Raw genomic sequence first — 23,807 nt, 5'->3', positions numbered from 1 at the left:
TTACTTAAAATTGTACATAAACTCTGCATAAAATTGTACATGAGCATCGTGACAAATTTGTCAAACCATTCTCGTGTTTTTCAAACCTACATTCTCTCGTGTTTTAACAATTTTGTACTGCACAAAATTTGTTTGGACATAGTCAAACGAGTTAAATCCTTCCTGCATAGAAACCAAAACCTTAATTAATAGTTGCAAAACAAGACTACTTTACATACAGGAAAAACTAATTTTCTCCCCAAATTACAGCAAATCATCTTATAATCAACGAGGTTGCTGCAAAATCAACCAGGAGACACACACTAGCTCACTGGTAAACAAAATAGTACAATTAATAAAGGAAAATCAGCAAAACATACCATAAATAACAACTACTGAAAAAGAGAAATAAAAGAAGTTCAAAAGCTTACTTGATAACAATGAATCAACAATGCAGTAGCTCTGAAGACGCTTATGATGTGATCAGACGTAGGCCTTCCCAACTTGTACACTGCAGTGAGTGGAGGACGAGCGATGGGCTCGTATCATGCGAAGAAAACAACGAAGATAGGCTTACAAGTAGCTTGGAGATCAACGGTTAACAGTGAATAGTAGCATGCATGAAGACACGAAGCCATAGGAGTTCACAGCGTGGAGCAAATGCAACGGTCCGGTCCGCTTGGCGGGTAAAACCACATTTGGGGAAATTATTTCCGATTAACTTGACAAATCAGAAAAAGTAATTTTCAAATTCCGACAGGACTCTCCTTAGCCTTTTCACAGTCAAGCTTCTGATAAAAAAATGTGCTCCTCTTTCGACTCTCTTTGTTTAATCTATCAGACCAAGCACTGTTTAAAGAGAGAAATCGAAAAGAGGAGAATAAAAAAGAGAAGAGAAATCAGTGGTTAAAGATAAAATAGGTAAGGTTGATACCAGTTGGTTTCGAGACTTCCATCGGCAACGCTCAAGATGGCAATGCCCAAGTCGTTGGTAGCACCCAAATCGGCTAGAGCGGCGGAGAAATTGCAGACACCTAAGATTCAAAATTTTTGCAATTTGCATCCAGGCAAAGAATAATGTTGAAGGAAATCAAACTTACCTATGACTTCCGTCGGCAATGCCCAAATCTACAAGAGCAACGGAAAAATTGCAAACGATGGAAGATGTACATGGCAAGAGGAATCAATTTTCTGGAGGCAGAGAGGAGTCATGGCCTGGCTCCCTTATTCTTATGTCGAAACTCGAAACACCTCCTCTATTTTGGATATGCCCGAAGCGGAAGATGCTAAACTCCCCAAATAAATCGCCCCTCCCAGCTCCTGCTGGTTTAAGTAAATGAGCTGGCTCGCGAGCTTGCGAACCGAACCGTTGCTCATTCAAGTTCAATTCGTTTACTTAAACAAACCCAAAACCCGATCTCAAATTCGATTCGAGATCCAGTTTATTTGAACCAAACCGAGCCGAGCTCGAACCATTAGCGAACCGGCTCAGTTTGATGCCACCCCTAATCCCATGTGACCATTAGCACCACATATCAAGCCAGCATTACACAGCCTTTTTACAATTCATCAAGAAGCTAAACCAAACATAAATAATAATAATAATAATAATAATAAAAAAAGCATGCAGCTTGGATAAATCAGGTCACCAGTAGTGACTTCCACTATCAACCATCTAACTTTTTCTATTATTCACATATGTTAAAAAATGGTGAATCACAAATATTTTATAAAAATTAAAAAGAAAAAGTTCCACCTAGTCATATGATGCAATAATTTTGACCTCTATCAACCAGCATTTGGTTATAGAAACAGATCGAATACAAGCAAGCACTTGTGCAGAGAATTCCCCTATACAGCAACATTGCTCTGTCCTTTAACAGCAATATTGCATCTCTGCACCTGGGGCCCTTAAGAAGGTTTCTATACAAGATTTTAGTGTTCAAACACTCCAGTACGTAAGTCCAAGCTGCAACCTTGATCATAAGAAATCCAAACAATGCATGAGAGAGAGAGAGAGAGAGAGAGGGAGTAAATTAATCCAGGTGGGTAAATGCATTATTTTTGTATTAAAAAAATAACTTCATTAGAATCAACCTAGAAGCATATTTCCTTGCAATGGAGATGATAATAATGTTACTTAGTCTACCTTTCTTACACAACACAAACAAGGTATATCTTGACAAACATCTAGTTAATGTGCATGAAAAGAATATGTCAGAAAAGGGATTGCCAAAAGAATGATTCAAGCCAAACAAGTCTTCAGACTCTCAAGATGCCTAAGGTGTAGCAGGTAGAGACAGCTTAATTTTATTTTTTTGCAACTTCTCTTTTTATCTGTTATTCTTTTCCTCCTTATTCATAACAAGCCTCCACATTGAAATCTACTAGACTAGACTGCAGATTACATATTCCAATAAGAAGTTCAAGCAAAATTTTGTAGAGTAGATTCAGTTGCATCCATCATGTCTTTTAGGTGATCAAAATGATGAATATTATGGTGAGAGACACTCACACGAATAGATATAGTTAATCAATTCGGCTGGAATTATATAGAAAATTTCTAGTTCAAGATGCATATTTTTCCACTCAAAAGCATTACCACCTTTTTCCTACTTATGCTCTTCTTGCACTATTTCAGGTAATCTGGAGGTCACTAATAACTCTGAAATTAATCAATTCAAGGCAGTCTCTCTCACTGTAAAATGGCAGCTCAAAGGATGAAGGGCAATTCGATCAAATTTGCTCAATGCAAACCCTCGGAAAAGAGCTTCAATGAAATCAGATTAAAAATCATAGGAAGAACTTTCTTTCAATTGCATTTCCAGTTGTGTTTCCTCGTGGAAAAAAATGGATGATATATCATTCTGCTGTAAAATGAATATAAAATAAAATAAAAAACTCGGCATGTACTTGCTACTACCTTTGGAGACTAGAGCTTTAGACTGACTTTATCAGACCACTTGAAGATATCAGAATGAACTTGATCACCGCCCAAGTCCTCCCCAGTAGCCCCAGCTGCAACTCTTATAATATCTTCCATCAGCTGAAAGTTACCCATTATGTCAACATGGGCACCACTCTGTGTCCCACGTCCCTCCAAGAGATTTGCAGGTGGTGCATGATCATATTCCCTAATATATGTCCGAATGCCTGACGGGTTGAATCGGTTTTTCCCACGCCAACCTTTTGCACACATGAAGCCAGCACTTAGAACAGGCACAGTCTCATCTCCATTTGTTAAGTAAACTCCTCCTTGTAAGCAGTTCTCATCTTGTCCAGCCCCAGCAGATGTATCAATTTGGAAGGGGATGTGACATTCGGCATAGGGAGATATCTTGTAAACATATGATCTTTCAGTGAGAATTCCTACTCCATACATGGAATAGATCTCCATGTCAGGAGCATCCGGCAACCTGCAAAAAATTCTCAGCAGAAAGTAAGCAACCAGAGAGATAACCTAAAGTGAAGGGCATATTTTCCATTCTTGTATAAGCTAGACTATAAATAAGATTACTGGGTCAAGTTCTCGATCAACCAGATAGCCCCCTCTTTCTCAAAATCTTTTCTCATCTTTTTCTTCTCTTTCTCCTATCTCTTGACTTTCCTAATTTCTTCTCTTGTCCAAGCAACCTCTCCCACAAATACAGCCCCATAAAAGGACTCTTACCATTCTTCCATGCAATTTAACCAAGAAGAAACTTATATTAACCAAGAGAAAGGTAAAATACTTACTTTGTCTCCAGGGGGTTAGACCAATATTTATAGTGCTGATATTTTGGGTCATCCAAATCGTCTGCAATTCCATAGGAGAATTGGGCCCCTCCACGCTGCATCATCTTTGGAGCAACAAATTGAAGGAGATCCAGAAGTGACCCAGCGGTATAAACTTTGTAATCAGCAACTGCTTGAATACCACCCCATCCCATTTCATGGTACTCAGTCCAAACATCATGGCAGGATACATTTGGGGAAGCAAATTTGCTACCTTTAACAGCATCCTACATATGTTAGCACCAAGATGAGATTTTTTTTAACAGCAAGTATTTCATTTAAAATAGGATAAAATGAAATAGGATAATACCCATAAGACTTACCCTAAAATCCAGCCTTTCAATCTTCAATGATGGTAACACAGCCACATCTTTTCCAAAAGATATAATCCTTCCATCATTAATTCCTTTTGATTTAATTTTCATATTTTCTGTCTGGTTGCCACGCCCATGCTTAGCATCATTGTTTCTCTGTTTCTTAGGAGTGCAATCAAAGCCTTCGTCAGGTGCCCAGTCAAGGCCCCCCCATATGGTGTCACCACCTTTTGGTATCATTGACATGGTTGAATCCCAAGTTCGTGTCATCCGCATAATATGTTGTAAAGTTTGCAGGCCAAATAAATCAGAGTCTAACACACCCGGAGCAAGTGCTCTGTAAAATTTTATTTCACAAACTGGATCTCAGATTTAGTAAGCAATGAAACGAAAATGAGACTACATGGAAGTTGTTGAGTAAGAACCTTGCAACGGCAACATCTCTAGCTTCAGCTGAGAAAAGTCCAGCAACAGCTTTTGGAACTCCTAAAAAGGGTCCACCAATGTTCATCACTGCTTTAATATGGCGAGCACACCAATCTGAGCCACCCTCACCACCCATTGGAGCTGGTGCTTCAACCCACTTCATAAAATGTAGAAAGTACAGAACACCCATAGAATGTGGAATTACAACCACTTTTTTACCACCATTAGTAGCCACCATAAGCTCTATATTACTTTTTATTCGACTAAGTGTTTGATCCCTCACCTGTTGACTCCAATTTAAACAGAAAACAGTAAGCATATGTTCCCAATATCAAGAGACGTGTAAACCCGTAACAGAACTCACACAGGAAGGAAGAAGTATCAAGAAAATTTCTTGTTAGGGAACAAAGGGAAAGCAAAATTTTGTTTTCTGAAAGTAAAGGAAAATTTAAATTTTGTTTTTTGAAAGTGAAGGAAACGGAAAATATTGCCTCAGTGTTCTGAAAGGAGATCCTCCAATCATATGCCGCCATATACATATTTTTTTCTTCATAACCAATGCGTGCTAAATTAGCAATTAGAACTGCCCAGACAAAATATCCAGGAGCAAAGTAATCTGCAGCCACAAGTCCTGTAACAGGCCTAATTCTTATTCCTGGGGGATCTAATCCAGTCTCATTGTCAAGAGACATATGCTCTATCCAACACAAGGGCCTGCAATAAGACAAGAAAAATGTTAATACAATTAGAACCATCTCTTAGATCTAAGAAGAACACCGCACTACAAAAAATAAAAAATAAAAATAACAAAAAATAAAAATAAAATCAACTTACCATGTCCCCAAGCACCATATAAAAAATTTACAAAAAAAAAAGAATAGAAAAGATAAGTTCAAAAGGAAACACTGGTCATCTGTCTTTTTAGAAAATGAAATCAGTGCCAATTAGCCAATCATTAGTTGTCTAATTTTCTTTGATGGGAAAGAATAGCAAATGAATGTGAACATTTTCCAACTAAGAGTTTGCTTGAAGAATCCAGCATCTGGGGCACAGCATAAAATGCTAACCACAATACAATAAATGGAAAGTTAAAGAGAGTAGCAGTACAGTACTCCTTTAGATGAGAGAAGGAGTCATGTGTTGCACAAAGATGCTGTAACCAGTCCAGAGGATCACCCAGATTGAACTTCTAAGAGAAATGTGTTTCCTGAGAAGTGTGAAGTACCAGCAGCTTCCAGCCAACATATCCAGGAGAAATGGTGTCACTGCCTAGCCAGCATGCACGGCTTATTTTGAGGAAAGTGAGAGAGAGAGAGAGAGAGGAGCTACAAGGGTACAGCTATCTGGCTTAAGGTTCACCTGTAACTTTCAACCCTATACCTAGGACATGTTTAGCATGTAGCTCACACTTCAACCACATTAGGCATAGTCAACAGAAAGGAGAGAAGAGAAACTGATCAGGAATGGATTGGGTTTAAAGCGAAACGTGAGGAAGGAAGAGAGGAAGAAGAAGAGAGAGGCAGGAGGGCTGCAGAGTGAACAGTCTAACACAACCCAAGTGCAAATATGCCCCTAACTTAAAGAATGAGTAAACAGGGGCAATTAAGTAAACCCAAATAAAATACTAGACTAACTTAATTTCAGTAAACCCAAATATAACTTGAAATAACTATATCAACAAATATGCCCTTATCTCAAACAATCCACCCCCAATACCCAGCTTTGAAACTAACATGAGATAAATGAGCAATAATTAATGCTGTTTTAAACACATCTGCAAGGTGATTCTATAATGAAACATGCTCTGTGAGGATAATTTTATATCTCTTTTTTTTTTTGAAAAGTGACAATCAAATTTATGACATTTGGTTTGCTCATATAACTGCGTATATATAGAGTAGCTTTACTACCCCAAAACAAAATCATAGGCTCCTCAACTTGTAAGTATATTGCTGAAGTAAACAATTCAAAGGCATTATCTCGTGTATTGCATCAGCTACAGCTCAGCAACTCTGCTTTTGCACTTCATCTTGCAACAGAATTGCTTTTTACTTCACCAGATCACCAAATTTCTGCCCACAAAGATACTCTTTGCCACTTCAAATAGATGCCTAGTATTCCTCTCAGTAACACCATTTTGCCGTGTATATGAACAAGATGTTTCATATAAGATACCTTTGTTATAAAGAATTTGATAAAGATGTAAAAATAAGAGAAAATAAGAGAAAGGAGAGGAAAAATGAAGAGAGAAGAGAGAAGAGAGAAGAGAGAAAGGAAGAAGCAGCCAGAAAGGAGCTGTGTTCCTCTTAAATTCATCACTCAAGTGATTTTGGGTAAAAGGACAGAAATGCTCTTTAGTTCAAGAATCCCTATAACTTTTCCATACACATCAGATTGTAATGAAATATCTACTCAATTTGAAATTACTTAATTGGAAATAACAAAACATTGATAACAAGTAAGTCTAGAAACTCATATAGATTTCCCTATAACTTACACATGGTCTTCAAGAATGAAATCTGTCACTATAACAAATAAACTAATGGACATCCAAGCCTGTAGGAATACAACAGTAGGAAAACTGCTGTTGTTGATGCTAGGACAATTTTTTGTCATTATAATAAGACCAACAAGCTCACAACATGCACCAACCACCCGCTTTATCTGCAGAACCTGAAAGGTACAGTGAGTAGGAAAAAGAGTAATAGAACAACTAAGATGCTTACTAAGCTTACTAAAAAAATAAAGGACTCGAATGAAGATTTCATACATTAGGGACATTTGAAAAAGATAAATTTGGAAAGACCATAGATGTCTCAAAGCCATGTACTCGAGACTGGGACATATTAGGCAACAAGACAAATCTTTCTATTACAAGGATGAAAGTACTATATGCTTTTCAAATCTGTCATACGTTTAAATGCTCTAAAACAATGATCCAAGAGGGAGACTAGAGAAGCAGCACTAAGAAATCTCTAAAACCAATGATCCAAGAGGGAGATTAGAGAAGGAGCACTAAGAAATCCCACAACTATAGAGGCCAGTATAGTTTGCAAAATATGATTTTTTTTTTTTTGAGAAAGGGCACATTGGTATCAGAGCAGGTATTCATATGTGAGTCTCCACCTAAATTATCCACTTGTAGAGCCACAAAAAAGGCCTACACGTTAGGGGGAGTGCTAAGGAATAGTCCCACATAGATTAATGAGTAGAAAGATGTTGAGTTTATTAGTTGGAAAAGAAGCTTCCTAAGTTGGCTAGTCATTTTGGGATGGGCCTTGGACCCAACTTTACAACATTAAAAAAACCCAAAGGCTAAACAAGTAACCCCCTCTTTAGCTAAAGAATCAACAACATTATTTGTTGACCTAGGTACATGAGATTACGTAGAAACAACATCTTTCAAAGGATCTTGAATTTCAAAATAACATTCCAACATGCACCAAGGAGGGGGTTTGTTGTCCATGCACCAGCCATTGACATTTCTGAATCTCCTTAAACAGAAAGCATCCAAGAGATGCGATCTTTAAAAATTCTTAATTTGTGTTCTAAAGCTTGAAGTTCAGCCATGGTGGAATCAGAAATGCCACAAGGTCCAGCAAAAGAGGAGATCACAGCACCATTAGAATTCTGGAAAACTCCATCAAAACCATAAGGCCCAGGATTATCGAGAGAAGATCCATTGCAATTAAGTTTGATAAGGTCATTTTCAGGGGGTTTCCACTCCATTTGGATCAGTCGCTTAGGATGAGAAATGTTAGCAATCTGAGACCGATTACTTCTGATTACCCCACATTTAATTTCCTCAAGATATCAAAAGAGCATAAACAGGAAATCAAATGGGATAGGGTCTTCTCAGCAACAACCTTCCCAGGAGAGGAGCTTTGACAAAAGCATCTTTTATTTCTCTCCCCCAAATCACACATGGGGCAAAGACAAGACACGCCTTGAGCATACTCTTAGTTTTTTTAAATGCCTTGTATTTATCATCAGACAAAATATGCATGCCCTTGGAAGATTGTGAGCTAGATGCTTGGACTTCCACTTGGTTTCTTCATGCTCGTTGATGCACAACATAATTCGCAATACTCTCCTCTATATTATTGAGGGGAGTTGATTTTTAAAAATTTTAAATACTATTCTGGTGTAGATTGATCAGATTAGGCAGCCATAATTGATCCAAGTGGGTGAGATCACAAAAGAAGAGATGAATAAAATTCTAACAAGTATTTCATAAGCTTTTAAAAAGAGAAGAGAAGGAACAAAGGTTCAAGTTTAAATTTTGTTTGTGCCAAATAAAAGCAGCATAAACAATAATACGGATGAAAAAATCACCTTCAGCAACAAGAGAGTAAGGGTTTTCCTTAGCTCAGAAATAGGAAACCCAATTAGGTTATCCAGGACCCAAAGACTGTAAATCAACAATATAAAAGATTTCCAGCAACTCTATTTAGACAGCCCAGATTACTCAAAAAGTAAATTAGACCACCAAGACTAAACAAGTAGGAGAAAGCAGACAAAAAATATTTTCAATAAAAAGGGGACAAAAATAGATGTTGAAACCAAAATTACTCAAGAAAATACAGAAGTCATAAACAGTGAACTCACCCAAAAGGATTAAATTTTTTCAAAGAAATAGGACAAACTACGAGCAAGAAACTTTTTAAGTAGATGCCAGGCCTATTACTGGCTCTGGTACAGTGTTAACATAATAATCACTCCTTATAGCCTCATGCTTTGAGCACCATCAGCATAAAGAAGCAGGAAAGAAAGGTAGATGCAAGAAGAGATTAAGATTTAGAATGAGAGAAGAGGAAGCAACAGAGGAAAAAGAGATGAGGGGGGGAAAGCTTGTAAGAGGCAGCAGTAGGGCTGTCCAGTGAACAATCTAACTTGACCCCTCTGTCTCTTTCTCTAGCATTCCCTCATAAATAATAGACACATTTGTTTTCTTAAGCTTTTTTTAGGGAATAATGGCAGATGTAAAATTTGCACATGGAGGGAATGAGGTTTCAGAGCGTGGTGTACACATGAGATAGCTGATGGTTGACGAGAATAGTGTGACAACCTCCAAGTTGGGTCTGGTTTAAATCAGTGACTTCCATGCTCGGCCCATGAGTTGTGTCAATTTCAGCAAACATAACAGTAATCACTCTCTTCTCTCATTCTCGCAGCCCATAAGTTGTCCAGTAAACAGACTATTGTCCTCTCCCTCTAAAATAAACCATGAACCCAAGGTTCAAACTTAGCTGACTTCTAACTAGACTCTTGACCCAAACCAACTACAATTCAATTAACTCTTCTCCTAATAACTTTATTGACTCTTACTTGACTCTTGAACGTTATCACAAGGATCCAGGCATCTTCTCATGTGCAACAACTAAGAGTTTACGGAAGCTAATTCACCAAGCGGGTAGCTGCCACCTAAGACTTGGAACACCTTGAGTACCTCCCCAAAGCAGTTATGTCAAATTGAGTTGACCTTAGCTCCATGTGTAACTACAGTCTGGCTGGCTGTGGAAGGTGCTTCGGACAACAATGGCCACATGATCCTTACATGCCCTAGTTCCATGGGCATTGTCAACTCCGGATAGTGAAACTCCACTCTAATACAGGAAATCAAGACATATCTGCAGTTCTTCTTGAGTCAATCACTGAAGAGGACTCCACAGTAGCAGCAGCAGGATGAGACGGAATGGTTCAAGCCATTGAAGCCTAGAGCAATATATTGGAAAAAAATGCTTGTGATATGGCAAATTTCATCTCAATTTCAAGCTCTCGCATAAAGCTAACTCTTTAGCCGATTTCTTAGCTAAAAATATTGTATGCAATCAAAACCTTGCAGCACAGTAGATATCCCCTCAGTTGTCCTGATTGGATATTCATCGTTCCACCAAAAGGTTTTTTTTTTGGGCCTAGAGGCAAAATGTCTAGCACTGAAGCAGAGATGGATGTGTGTGTTCTATCATGTTAATGTTACCAGATTCCAGTTAAATTTTCAACTTCTTGCTAACTCTTAATGTTTTGATCAACTATAAGTAAAATAATGACATGCAAAACCTGCATGTTGTAGCTCACCATAACTAAGAGGCAATAAAATTCCACGAACGTTCAATTTGACTGGATCCCAACAAACAGCATGGTTGGATCAAGAAAGCACCAACATTAAGAGAACTTCAACAAACATTATCTACAAAATGATGCAATTTTGTTCATTCTTCTGTTTCCTCCTATCCTTACAAGCACACATAAAAAAAGAATAAAAGAGAAGGTTTTCTAAGGATTTTTTTCCTTATCCTACTCTAACAGGAAGCCTATCACCCAAAATGCATGATTATGACATGGAGTAACACTTCTAAGGACCATTAAGTACTACTTCCAGTTCTGCAAACAGCACAACATCCATAATAGATGATGATGCAACCTTTCTTCCAAAGGTCGCACTTGACCTTCCATTACTTAAGATTTATATGATATAAAAAGTTGCTTCCGTTTTCCTTGAGCCCTCAAAAGATTTGTACGCATATTCATCATCCTCATATGAAGTCTAACATGATTAACGATTCAAAGTTACATACTTCCAATGTTTATGAGAAATCTGTCCAGAAAGCCAAATACGCCAGCTAAAAACATGACATAAAAAATAGAACATTCATATCACCCAATGACATGAACTAAACAGTCAAGTGGCACAATTTTTTAAATAAATCACCTTGAAGTACAAGTACTTAACATAGAACCACTCCTTTGGGAAAATAATATAAAAGATAAATGCAAAACAAGATAATTACTTTGGTGAAAATTTCAGAAAATGAGCAGTCCAACTGGTAATATAATCGTTATAAAGGACAACTTAGTTAAAACACCTGCCAATTTTTATTTTCAGTAAAAATTCCACATCAGAATTAGTTAATAACTACTAACTCTACCATATGTTTTCTGAGTCCTAAGTGGTAGAACAACACCAGTATTTGCAAGATAATAACTGCAAATTAGGTTGCAGCACAAGTAGACCACCAGCAAATTGAATAACTTTGAAACCAGTTTAGGAGTTCAAAGTGTTTGAATTACAAAAATTCAAAATGTGCTATTTAATATAACTAACAGTCAGCTGATGGAGTCACAGCTGAATAAACTTTACCTCTTATAGACTTCCCCAAATGTACCGCCCCATAGTCGCTTCCTAAATAATCCATCCGCGCACTGATGCCCCTCCCACAATTCCAGTCCTCCAGTGACAATCCCCGGAACGAACACCACTGGATGGTTGACTTTCAACCCTTCTTTTTGTAATTTCACTCCCGGTGGGTGTGGCATAGGCCCGGTTATCGCCTCCGTCACGTACTGAGGAATCGAAGCCGGCAACGCATTGTACAAAAACAGGAGACACCACCATATCGAACAGATACAACCAATCAACCAATAACAACTATCCACACAAGACCACTTCTTCCTCTTTTTCTCATGGACCTCGTTTCTGCTCTTCTCTTTCTTCTTATCCTCCTCGCTCTGCTTCTTATCCTCCGGCGGAGTCTTCTGCGGCTCCGAAGCCTTCCGTCGCCGAAGCGTCGGCATTTCTCGATCCTCCTTTACTTAAATAAATACCACATAAAAGAACACCAAAACTAATTAAAAAAAAAAAAAAAAAACTACTACAGACACCACAACGAGCTATGCCAGCTGCGGAGACGCAGTGAAGTCCGAGCTGCAAACCGCTTTATTGGCTTCTCTTTCGTTACAAAACCCTGATTAACCGAGATCTTTGTCTTCTTACAGCAGGGAAGAATTTATGAATTTACAAGTGCGGTGCTGCGGAGGCGACGTAGAGAGTTCTCGGTGGATCCGCACTGGAGTTCGGGAAAACGGCTGAAGGTTTGCTCGTCAGGTCTCGACGTTAAGAAACTTGGCTGGATATTAATTGCTGATGACATTGCCATCAACATGGGACCAGCTGCATAAGGGTGTGGCCAATGACTTATTTTATGGCCAGGAGAAAACAGACGGAAAAAATTCAACAAAAAAGATTAGAGGCGGGCGTGACTTAGAGGTGGGCACGGGTTGAGTAGGGGTCGGATTTAAACCGGAACCGAACCCGACCCGATTATTATCCTCATAACCTATTCCCGTAAACCCGAATTAAATCTAACCTATTCCCACCCCATCCCCATAAATCTTGACCCGTCTCAACCCCATTTTATATCTTTGTTTTATATGTGAATTGAGTTCGGTTGGGTTCCAACCCAGATCTATAAACCCGAACCTGCATTTTTCGGATCGGATCTAATAGGTTCCCATAAAATCCGACCCGATGCCTACCTTGGGGACGTCAGGCTGCGCTTTTGTTGTTTTATTTTTGACCGATCACGTGCTGTAGACTATGGCCTCTCACGAGCATCGGGTGTTCGGATGGGGATTCGGGCCTCTATTCGGACACTTTGGAAATTCAAGTCATATCAGCCGATCGAGACTTATCGGTCCATTAACTACACTTGGGACGAGTAGAGCGGAACAAAAGAGTCGAATCCATCCAAAAAAACCAGTCCAAAAATCCGATTTAACTTATTCGAGTTGTGGATCAACTTGGTGACTCAAAAGCGAACGGTAAACATAAGAACTAATGGGTGTTTTATTGCTCATTTATTTACCTAAATAATTACTAATTATTCCAATGTCTATAAGCCTATATTACCTTGTCACTAAGATTTTTAATGTGAATTCAGTTTTTATGTAATTAAGTCGAACAAGATTCCGATATCTTCTAATTACTAAACCACATACTTCACCTTTTATTATTTACAACACCCAAAGTGAGAAGTGAAGGCCCCAAACCCATTTATATTAAACACAGTTCTTTTCACAAACAATTATTGACACATCCATTCTTCACCAATCCCACTCGGACGAGCTCCGAGTTCCAGGACAGACCAACGAAAACCCAGAAAAAGGAGAAAACAGAGACAGACCATCAGGTAAAAAGATAATAGGTGTGGAAGAGCAACTAGCATGATTTTGGCTGTTGGTGCTCCATTATCTTAGACAACCAAGAAAGAAACGATATGAAGATGCCGCTAAGCTTTCAGTGAAGCTTAGTGATAGAAGCTACTCTAGGATATGTATTCAATTTGCTGCTGGAATCATCTGTACGCTCACAAGTACTGCGCGTGTATTCTGGCGCGATTTTCTTCCCACCACAGCCTCGCGTGCATCTCCCCGAATCTTTCTCGGCTGCACAAACAGGTTTAATCGCAGTCAAAACTCTTCTGCAACCAATTTTAAATGAGGGAAATGCACAAACAAATAGTGAATGGCCTTCTCAATTCTCAGTCCAGTGATCAAGTAGGTGGCATTGGACGATAACGTAATTGATTTCGCTTGTATATTTACCTGAATCTGACGCGTCTAAGCTCCCTCGTCCCACCGGGCAAGGCCCTGATTGTTATGTAAACGCCGGGCTCGTCTTGCTCCACCCACTCGGTCTCCTGATCGCTTGCGTTGCTAATTGACACAGAAAGCTCCCCAGACCGGTCGCCTTCCCTTGAAGAGCTCGTCCTTATGGAGGCATCCATGGACGATGTCTCCGTCTTAGCCCCACTTAAGCTAGAGAGCTTCGGTGTCGAAGCGGGTCCGCCAGAGTCGTAGTAATGGCGAGGGTGGCTGTGTATAGGGTGGTGGTCCAGCGAATCCGAGGAAGAGTAGCCCATCCCAATTGGCCGCTGGAAGTTTCGCGGGAGGCGTTCTTTGCTCAGCGGGGGTGTCACCGGGCTATCCTCCGCTGATTCCATCTTCGAGCTCTGAGGAGAACATTAGATATCGCTCATTAATGAAACAGGAAACGGTGAAGCAGATCAAGAGGTAGAGGCGATTGAAGCCTTCTCACCTCATCTTCAGACCTCGGCGGTGTGGGAAGAGGGACAGCCTGGCGGTTGAACCTCTGGACGTTGTAAAGCTCCATAACTTTCTCATAATTTTCGGCCCACCACCTTTGAGCTTGCCATTTGTTGAACATGTCGCGACTAGCAAAATCCCAAACAGAACAAGCTTAAGCATGGCCTCGAAGAGGGTCTTAGTTGTGGGTCATCTATTCAGGGTCATGACGCCTGTTGACTATAATTTATTACGAGTCTGAAAAAATAAAGATTAGGATAACTGCTCACCACATCAGGAGACGGTGCTCCTGTCAGAGAATCCTGATTCATGGGAAATAACTGTAAACAGCCACAGTATTCAATATGTGTTGACAACATAGGGTCCCACTGTTAAACATGGGCTCTAAGTCCTGTGCCCATTGGCTTTCCACAAGACATCTAAGAGACGGAAAAGCAAGGAGAAGATGACAAACTGAGACCACGCAGCGCCCATGCACAATAAGTACCTAAACCAGATAAAGAAATGGTGTCCTACACAACGTGTACCAGCCTAGTGGATAAGGGCCACAACCAAATGATCCAAGAGACAGCCATGGAAGAAATTGACTCACCACATAGCCCACATTTCGACGCGCGTGGATTTCGAAAATTGGAAAAGGTTAAGCGCGATTTTGACAAGAATGGGCTCAAAAAAATACTGTACAGATAAGGGGAAAGGAGTGGTTTTCCTGATCCGCTTCAAAACCCCATATTTAATATAAGAAGATTTTCTATTATTACAAGTGAACATTGATGTCCAGATTATTAAAATAATAAATTTTATATAATTTAATATTTAACAACTTTGAAATAAACCTCAAACTTATCCCTCGAAGGATAGGTTTTAAAAAACCGGACCGCGCCGGTTCCAAGCCTGGTTTGCACCAATTTTGGAAGGGAAGCAAGATTGGGAGTCGTGTGAATCAATGTAAACGAGTAGAGTCATGCAAAATATAACTTTGAGATATAAAAAGCAGGGCCAGTAATAAGTACAGGGCTTACCTGAACCGAATCCGCTTGAGATCGTTCCCTCCCTGAGGAAGAGTGACGAAAGTTATGAGGACGCCGGGCTCCACCTGCGCCACCCACTCTTTAACCTCTTCCTCCTCCAGTAAAACAACTGCCGACGCCGACTCCGTGCGGCCACTCATTGATGGCGTTCGTTCTCCGCTTGATAGCCCCTTGAGCTCCTTCCCGAAGATCCTAGGCGTCGAGCTGGCGCTTCCCGTCCGGCGGTACGAGTAGTGAAACCTCTCTGACGCCGATGCCACGTCCGAGTCGACATACCCAGCGTGCCGGTGACTGCCCGATCCCGCACACGGCTTGCAGTGCTTGTACGCACCTGACGCCTTTAAGGCCATATCCTTGATCTGAGAGAATCAAACAGGCAACCACCATCAGACCATTTCACGCAGTTTGGGCTTTCTGTCATTCAGAATCACTCTTCCCCACGGTACTGCGCCCTTGCGCATTTTGGCAGAAGCCAACTAAAAATGAAAATGAAGCTGGATTCACTATTTCTAGGAAAGAATAGATTGCCATCCAAATGTTTGAGCAAGGAAGGTAACTTGCAAGCCTCATTAGAGGCAGAAGATCTGATGCACGCCATTAAAGAATGTAGACCAAGTCGACATGAAGTGAATAACAAAACATTAGGCGGACGATTGACATCAAATGGATGAAATTATCGACCAAATTGTATCTGAAATATACTGAATGCAACATTAGGGCTTTCTTTTTCCACGAATGTGAGCATTTCCTATGAAGACGTCAGACCACAGCATCGACTATTTTTTGCAGTGAAACTGAATTGGGCGTGGTAGGTGATGATTTTTCAAAATAGTATGATATGTTAATAGGCAAAGATCACCATCTCCGGTAACAAACAACCCACCAATGACTAAAGCAGAGGTCACTGACATCCCACCAGGACCGTACGCGATCCAAAAAAGGAAAAAAATATGTTAGAGAAAGAGAAATTTCTTCAGCCTATGAGCAATGTCATTTTACCTGAGCTGTAAGAGCTTTGATAGCTTGTTTGGTGCTCGGAGTTCCGGAAGGCTCGTTTTCTTCGGGATGGTGTATCGTTCCCCCGAGCTGCTTAGAGCAAGCGATGCACGTCAACATCTTCTCAGTTTGCCGATCCGCAATATCAGATCTCACCGGTTCACTCCCCCTGAACAGATCGACAAATCAAACGCCCTCAAAAACAAGAGAACCCGAATAAATGAACTCAAGTGAGACCAAATTCCTCCTCAGACATATTATCAACTAAATTCTTCTGGCCTTGAGAAACACAACTCGACATCCTTACGAAAGACTACAAAACATGGTACAGTAACAGGCGCAGAGAAACCACGAGTGATTTAAAGCTCCAATAAGGTACTTTAATGGCTACATAAATACAGCGGGCAGAGTCTTCAGGCGCTTTAAATCCCTCTGCAAACAAAAAAACAAAACCCCCCCAAAAGAAAAGTTGAGAAACCCATTTGTCACTCACACAGTCACACGTCTAGAAGAGGAATCGAAGGAAACATGGTGTCTGATAATATTACCGCTGAAACTTGTCGACAAATCTCTTCACCGACTGATCACGGGCTACCAGGGGGCTCCGTTATTTTCGTTTTCGGGATGATTTGAGAACGCGGAGAGAGGCGTGCGCCTGCGGCGGCCACCAGCGCATTTCCCTGACAGTTCTCCAGCACACAAAGGCGCAAGGAGAGTGGGAACTTAGATATGAGAAATACTCCCACTCCTCTCCCCCTTTCTCTCTCTCCTGCGCTTTCCGTTTCTTTTTCTCGCTCTAGGTTACAGAATTGGAATATTAAAACCCGGCGAGCTGCCGTTAGCCACTTGTTACCGGGTAACAACCGGTTAGAGGAGGCGTACGGCCGGTATCTGAGTCGGACGCAGGGGGGGGGAGGGGGTTCTCTCTTGTCGCTATGTGCTGGATCTCGGGACTCGACGAGGTTTTCGGAAACAAAACGCCGATGTGAAAAGACAGCCGAGCGCTTTTTCTGCTCACCCCGAGTTCCTCTCTAGTGTGTGCTCGCTTTCCGTTTCCTTGAGCGCAGATGAAAACCAGTAAAAAAGCGAAAGTTACAGTGCACACGCGCGTGAAAAAAGCTTTGCTTCGTACCCTTTTTTCCAGCTCCTGCCCCCTGCCTTTTCCATAGATGAAAAAAAGAAAAACAAATCCCTTTTTTAATCTATAAGAAAGTCTTCTTGCAATTGATCTTTTAAAAAATTATAAAAGTTAACTCTAATACATTAAATTAATTTTACAAAACAAAAATAAAAATAAACAATTATATCTCAATAAATAGAGAGAATTATATTTTTATTGTAAATATAAATATTATTTTAATTTTAAAGATAAATTAAGTATTCAAGTAGGTAATTATCCAATATGAAAAACTATTTGGTATGAAATATATTAAAAGATAATTTAAGACGTCGGATTTGTTAGAGTTTGTGGTTTGGGATAAGTATTAGGCTCCGTTCCTTAACAGACCGATCTTTTGGATTGTATTCGCTAGGCGTTTGACATGGTATTAGAGTTAGACACCATGTTTCGTATTAGAATCCCGGAGGGCAGTGGTACAGAACCTTGGAAGGGTGGTTGTTAAAGTTTGTGGTCTAGGTTAAGTACATGGCTTTTTGCTCCTTAAAACCGATCTTTTGGGCAATTGAGATAATGTTTCACACCAAATGTAAAGGTTAAAAAGATAAAATCAGATTACTCTCAATAACTTATCAAGTGGTTATTTTCCCTGATTATTACTAATCATTATTTTTCGTAATTTTTTAATAAAAAGTTCTTTGGTTCCTGGAATCTAAAATAAAACGAGAAAAAAAAATCAAAGGAAAAAACGTAGGGTCGTTTTCAGGACGGTGGGGTCTAACCGGACTCGAAGCCCGGAGCAGGGATCCGGCACACGTGCTCATCCAGAAGTACGTCAGAGAATGGAAGGACAGGGGAGTTCTTTGTCGCTGGATCTGCCCTTCGACTTGCTTCTGAATATCCAGATCCTAAGATCCGTAGAAACCGGAGTTGTTTCAACGTTTCAAATCCCCCAACGGTCATTTCGCGCGCCAGTTATTGTCGGTTCAATTGACCCTCTTCTACTCTTTTTCTTCACTCTTCATTGTAATGCATTTTTTACTACTCAACCAGAAAAACGACCATAAAAATAGAAATTATCTACCTTTGTTGGAGGTTGCTAACGTTAAGTTAGGTCCAAAATCCATTTAAAAACCAACTTAAAAAAATAAATATTTAAACTAATAAATTTAATATCTTTATATTCACTAATTCATGTGATACTATTCTTTAACAACTAACTAGTTACAACCATGGTATTGAGATTCATGGTTCTCATGGTTCTTATGGGTCTACTCGATTTTGTACCATGATAGGTCTCTCATGTCTACTCAATTTTGTACCTAGGTGAGTCATATAGGTCAAGCTCCACCTTTCCATGATAGGTGAAGCTTCCTTACCCACCCCAAGACTAGTGGGAGTTCACTTCAAGTATTGATCAAGCTCACATAGTCTAACTCAGTATTTCAGGAACATTTTTTAATAGAGTTTTGGATACCTAATATTTTTTTACTATTTAAGTTATTTAACTTTTATTTGTATTTATTACTACAAATCGGTTCAACTTGGATATTTTTCCTTTCAACCGGTCTATTTGTTCATAGGCACTTCATTAAATGGTTGTTACATCAAATTGGTTCAGCCCGGACATTTTCCCTTTCGCCCGGTCTATTCGTCCATGGTCACTTCATTAATTGCCGTTGATCCGGAACTAATGGTCCATCCTGTCCCGATCTCCTCCAACCGGTCCTACTGTTCCAGCGAATGCACTCTGCAATCTCCTGTCTTGATGTTGCCACCCAACCACTCGTCTTCATCATCCGGACCCTTTTTGTCATTTTCTAAGTTAAAACTCGCTGAAGGACGCCGAGTAAAGTTGGTAGGACGTAAGAATCGTGAAAAACTCGCCGAGTCCTTTTTGCGAATAAGGTTACCTTGCGAATGGGATATTGTGGGGTGCGCGTGGGGCGCAGTGATGACCTCGAAAGAGACGACTCGATCCGCTCTCCATGCTAGAAAATAATACGCCACATGACTCGAATGTAACCGACGGTCATAAAATCAGACCCCGGTTCGGTTGAACCGTTGGTCATAATCAGGTCCAATTGAACTCTATTTCTTTTCCTTTTTTTTCTAGTGTATTTGTGCTAATAAGAAAGTGCAAAAAAAATGTGATAGACCAAAAAGTACAAAAATGATTTTTTATCACTTACCTCTTATATTAATTTTTTTATTTATAAAAATACTTTATTTATAATATAATATTTTTTATTGAGATAAAAATAAAAAAATTGATCAAAGATAATTTTTTAATAATTTTTTCCTAATTTAAAAACTAGTTAAATAAAAAAAATTCCCATTGCATTGTTTTTCTATGACAGTATCTATAAAAAATAAAAATTTGACCATTATTATTCCTAAAAATAGTTAATGGTCCGATCCAATTGAACCAACTTGGTTTGATCTAAAAATAATAAATTAAACCAACTGGGAATAGCAAGTTAAGGAGATTTCAATCATGGGGCATCAGTAAATTCGAGGTGGACAGAAATATTAAGCCATCACATTATATCATTTGTCACCAATTATTCACCAGCTTCAGCGTGACACAGCTAATGACGAAGATGGAATCAACGCGTGCCACCGAACGATGCGTTTATTGCTCCACTTTGGTCGGCCATAACGCTCGCCCGCGCGCCATTAAATCTTCATGCTAAGACAGGGATTAGAAAGCTTATGATGATTAACGGGGGGAAGAAAAAGGTGAAGCCTTTCTAGTGAAGTACCCGGTAAGTGGTAACTGCATTTATTTACATTATTATTTTTGGTGAAGAATGATTTTGTCGAATGGGCGAAATGGTCCCATTGGGGCATGTGACATAAGTGTGGACGTTAATTGGATCATTTGGTTTAGTAGACCACCATTCTAATAACCTAAAAATCTAGGTCGGATTGACCAAGTTGGATCGTAATTTACAAGTTTGATAGTAAAATTGGGGGGCTTTGTATGAAAGGGTTTTAATAATGTAAATTGGTAAAGACGGGTTTAATTATGTTTTATTTTGGCAACTAATTGATTGATTAAATCCTATTTTTAAGATTATTAAGTTAATTGACATTTATTCTTTTGTTAGGAAAAAAAAATTTTAAAAAAAAGTTATAAAAATATATAAAAATAGTATAATTTATTTATATTTTTCCTTTAATTTTCAACTGTCCGTACATACTTTTAGGGTCTATTTGGAACCCCTAGAAAAAAAGGAGAATTTGAATATTATTATTCTCAAAAATAGTTAGTAAAAATGAGATAATAATTAAATTCTTATTTTTACTAATTATTTTGGGGAATAATAATGACCACATTGTTAGAGCTAGGTGGTTCAGGTCCACCTGGGTTAGGTTCCGTCCACACCTGGTCCATTTGGGTTAAGTACTTGGTTTTCCGCACTTAACAAACTATTTTTTGGGGTTGTATTGGTGAGGCTTTTGATATGGTATTAGAGCTAGACATTCGAATCCCGGCAGAAACGATAGAGAATGGGAATGGTGGGTGTTAGAGCTCGATGGTTCCGGTCCACCTGGGTTAGGTTCCCTCTACCCCTGGTCTATCTGGGTTAAGTACTTAGTTATCCGCACTTAACAGATCGGTTTTTTAGGTTGTATTGGTTAGGCGTTTGACATAAATTCTTAATTTTTTTATTTAATTTTATTTTTCATAGGTTCCAAATATACCTTTTAAGCTGTTGAGGTGGTAATTAACCGGATAATCTTCTGTATGGTGAACGCACTAAAGTTATAGTGTTGTGTTCACTTGTTTAATTAACTAGTTGATTATTTTTTAATTAATTTGAACATTTTTAAGTATAACTCAACATCAAGCAATTAAGCAACAGCTTTCGAATTTTATAATTAGGTTGGGTTTCCACTTGATGGGAAATTATACTTTGCTTGCCTTGTGTGCGACCAAATGTCATCTCTAAAAGCCATTAGGCCACCGAATCCTGCAAAAGTTGCTTCTCTCTCAAAGCTTCCTCTAGTCTGATATAAAAACAAGAGACCATCACGTACTACTTTCTGCCCCGGAAGAAAAAAAGTTTCGTCGAAAGGTTCCTGCAATCAGGTATTATAATCGATTACTCTAGACAATGCTCCAAGCAATCATTTATTCTCCCGGATTTTGATTCTTTGTCGCGCAGGAACGAACATACCAGCCACTGCATCCGGAATTCCAGTTTGGATCTTTGCGGAGGAAACTGGACATTTACCCCTTTTTATTCTCTTCGTGGAGGTTCTGCGTGTGTCGAAAGTCTTCATTGCTGGCTACACGCTGAAAGTGAAGGCGAATATTGTTGATTTGCTGTTGGCCGGTGGCGTTCTCGCGGGGTTATCAAAAGGGAAGGTAGTAAAGGTCGGTTTGCTCTGCTTTAAGTTGTTGCTTATCTTGTGTTTGTTGCAATGCCTAGGTGCCAGAAACTGGCGATAGAAGCAGATCTATGTATAGTTAATGGTTCTGGCTTTGAATGAGGGCATAGTTGCACTAATTAGCTGAAATTGCCACCACCTAACGCATTTCTGAGCAGTTTCTGCTAGCATTCGCAGGCTAGAACAAATCAATTCGTTCATTTAATTTATTCAATGCTCTTGTCAAAGAAAGAATCTGCTTCTTCCATTGTTGGTAGTAGGGTTTCAACATTCTAACCACCTAGCATTGAAGGGCTGGTGATGCCATCACCAGTTTCTTTATCTGAGAGGGAGAGGGGTTCTGACTTTGGAGGCTTCATGATTTGGATTTTAAGGTTGTTTCAGTCTTTAATCACACCTAACGCTGCTTTAAGCTGATTTTAAAGCTTTGAACCAGTGTTGATTCAGTCTGGCGGACTAATGGGTTCTGTACGAATTATGGAACGATTCAAATGATCCCATTAAATTGTTCATTGACTTGGTTTCTATGGGGATATTGGTTGGCTTAGCTACTGGGATTGGATTTGGAGTTTTCTAACTTCTCTTAATCTCATTTCAGCATGAGACTGATTCATCCCTGTTTAGTCGTGTAGAGCCTCACTGTAATAAGCATGCTTACCATTTCAGTCGTTGTTTTGTTATGTACAGAACTTTTTAGAAATGCCGAAAAAACATTTCTAGTAGAAAGACGTTGTTAGGGACCATTGATGTCTCATGATTTTTTGAAACATTTTTCTAGCTAAAAATTCTTACCTTGAAAATCATAAAATTTTCTAGGTAAGATTTTCTAGCTATAATGGGCCGGAAAACTATATGGAATTTTTTTGAATAAGTGTGTGACAATTGATGCTTTAATACTTTCAGCACAAAGGTAATTTTGTATTTGATAATTTATTTTAGTAAAAATTTATCCGATAAGTATGGTAATGTATGAGATTGATTATTAAATTTTCATTTATTTCCCTAGAAAAAGCACTAACAGATCCATTTAATTTTTTTTGGAAAATTTTAAAAATTTTTATTTAATTTCCTAGTAAGTCACTAATAGGATTTTATCTGAAAATTTATTGGAAATGTGTGTCATAAGAAAAATATTTATAGCTTTTTCTGGCATATAAGTATTTTAAAAAAAATTAATAAAAAAGGAAAGTGATTTTCCTGTTATTTTTTTATTTGCTTACTATTTCAATTTTTTATTATTTACAAAAAAAATATTTCTTTCTAGTGTAGTTATGAACAATATCCTTAGTTTTCTCGTTGTTTTTTATGGCGGCATCAAAGTAAGAAATTTAATTTAATATTTTTTTAAATTGGAGAACTTTCGAATAAAAAATGTAAATAATTTATTTTTCCAAATATATATATATATTTTTTTTTTATAGAGACAATGTTGTAAAACCTGATCCGGTCACCTCCCCCCTTTCCACTGGCGTGGAAAGGGGGATTTGCCCTGCCCTTCCTCCTTTCCACAGGCGGGGAAAGGGTTGTCGCCCTCTCCTTTGCTGTCTAAAAGTTCCGCAACTCCCCGTCCCCACGTCTGTGATGCTTGGTGATTTGGTCAGGTCCGCCAGTTCACTAGTTGAATCAGCAATCAAACCTGGTCAACTAGAGTTTCACAACAGGGGAGGGCGGTGGTCCTTCCCCAGCTGACGTAAAGGGAAATTTTCTCAGTGATTTTCCCCATCTGACGTCTGTGGCCCTTCCCCGTACATACTCTTCAGTTCCCTTCTTGTTATATCATAACTGAGTGAAGGATCCCTTCTCGGTCCTTGGAGGGAGGAGGTCCTCTGTGATGAAATAGGGGAGTATGCATCAACAATCCCTCTTCCTCTCTTATATCAACCT

General features: G+C 39.1%; 2 protein-coding genes across 4 annotated transcripts; both read right to left on the bottom strand.

The window, feature by feature from the left end:
- Positions 1–65: 65 nt before the first annotated feature.
- LOC137960122 (phospholipid:diacylglycerol acyltransferase 1-like) lies at positions 66–12,390 on the bottom strand. The gene is made up of 8 exons (XM_068807621.1): positions 11,635–12,390; positions 4,985–5,207; positions 4,493–4,776; positions 4,077–4,404; positions 3,715–3,980; positions 914–3,395; positions 411–828; positions 66–162 (listed from the first exon to the last, which is right to left on the bottom strand). Exons 1-6 carry the CDS (start codon positions 12,066–12,068, stop codon positions 2,912–2,914), a joined length of 2,019 nt encoding a protein of 672 aa, XP_068663722.1. The 5' UTR covers positions 12,069–12,390; the 3' UTR covers positions 66–162; positions 411–828; positions 914–2,911.
- Positions 12,391–13,301: 911 nt separating this feature from the next.
- Positions 13,302–17,205, bottom strand: LOC137959837 (protein Brevis radix-like 2). 3 transcript variants are annotated; one of them, XM_068807220.1, is made up of 7 exons: positions 16,954–17,205; positions 16,713–16,837; positions 16,409–16,574; positions 15,401–15,768; positions 14,371–14,506; positions 13,878–14,284; positions 13,302–13,718 (listed from the first exon to the last, which is right to left on the bottom strand). In XM_068807220.1, the coding sequence occupies exons 2-7, from the start codon at positions 16,727–16,729 to the stop codon at positions 13,640–13,642; spliced, it is 1,173 nt and encodes a 390-aa protein (XP_068663321.1). In that variant the 5' UTR covers positions 16,730–16,837; positions 16,954–17,205; the 3' UTR covers positions 13,302–13,639. The 3 variants fall into 3 exon arrangements, with proteins under 3 accessions (XP_068663321.1, XP_068663322.1, XP_068663323.1); XM_068807221.1 differs by having other exon boundaries at positions 16,785–16,837; XM_068807222.1 differs by lacking the exon at positions 16,713–16,837.
- Positions 17,206–23,807: the final 6,602 nt, after the last annotated feature.

Source organism: Aristolochia californica, unplaced genomic scaffold (assembly GCF_029961685.1).
Source record: "Aristolochia californica isolate CCGP_79_NKW_82.1479 unplaced genomic scaffold, dmAriCali1.0.hap1 SCAF_3, whole genome shotgun sequence".
In the NCBI taxonomy this organism is placed as follows: domain Eukaryota; kingdom Viridiplantae; phylum Streptophyta; class Magnoliopsida; order Piperales; family Aristolochiaceae; genus Aristolochia; species Aristolochia californica.
Note: the sequence above shows the minus strand (reverse complement) of the source record. Positions and strands in the feature narration are given on the sequence as shown.

What these genes read in the sequence shown, in the direction of transcription:
- LOC137960122 (XM_068807621.1), bottom strand. Translation starts at nt 12,068, where the DNA reads ATGCCGACGCTTCGGCGACGGAAGGCTTCGGAGCCGCAGAAGACTCCG. An exon ending in TTTGGGGAAGTCTATAAGAG is followed by an intron (nt 5,208 to 11,634) that starts GTAAAGTTTATT and finishes GTCTTATTGCAG; the next exon opens with GCCCTTGTGTTGGATAGAGC. An exon ending in TCTCCTTTCAGAACACTGAG is followed by an intron (nt 4,777 to 4,984) that starts GCAATATTTTCC and finishes TGGAGTCAACAG; the next exon opens with GTGAGGGATCAAACACTTAG.
- LOC137959837 (XM_068807220.1), bottom strand. An exon ending in TCAAAGCTCTTACAGCTCAG is followed by an intron (nt 15,769 to 16,408) that starts GTAAAATGACAT and finishes TGATTCTCTCAG; the next exon opens with ATCAAGGATATGGCCTTAAA. An exon ending in CTTAGACGCGTCAGATTCAG is followed by an intron (nt 13,719 to 13,877) that starts GTAAATATACAA and finishes CTGTTTGTGCAG; the next exon opens with CCGAGAAAGATTCGGGGAGA.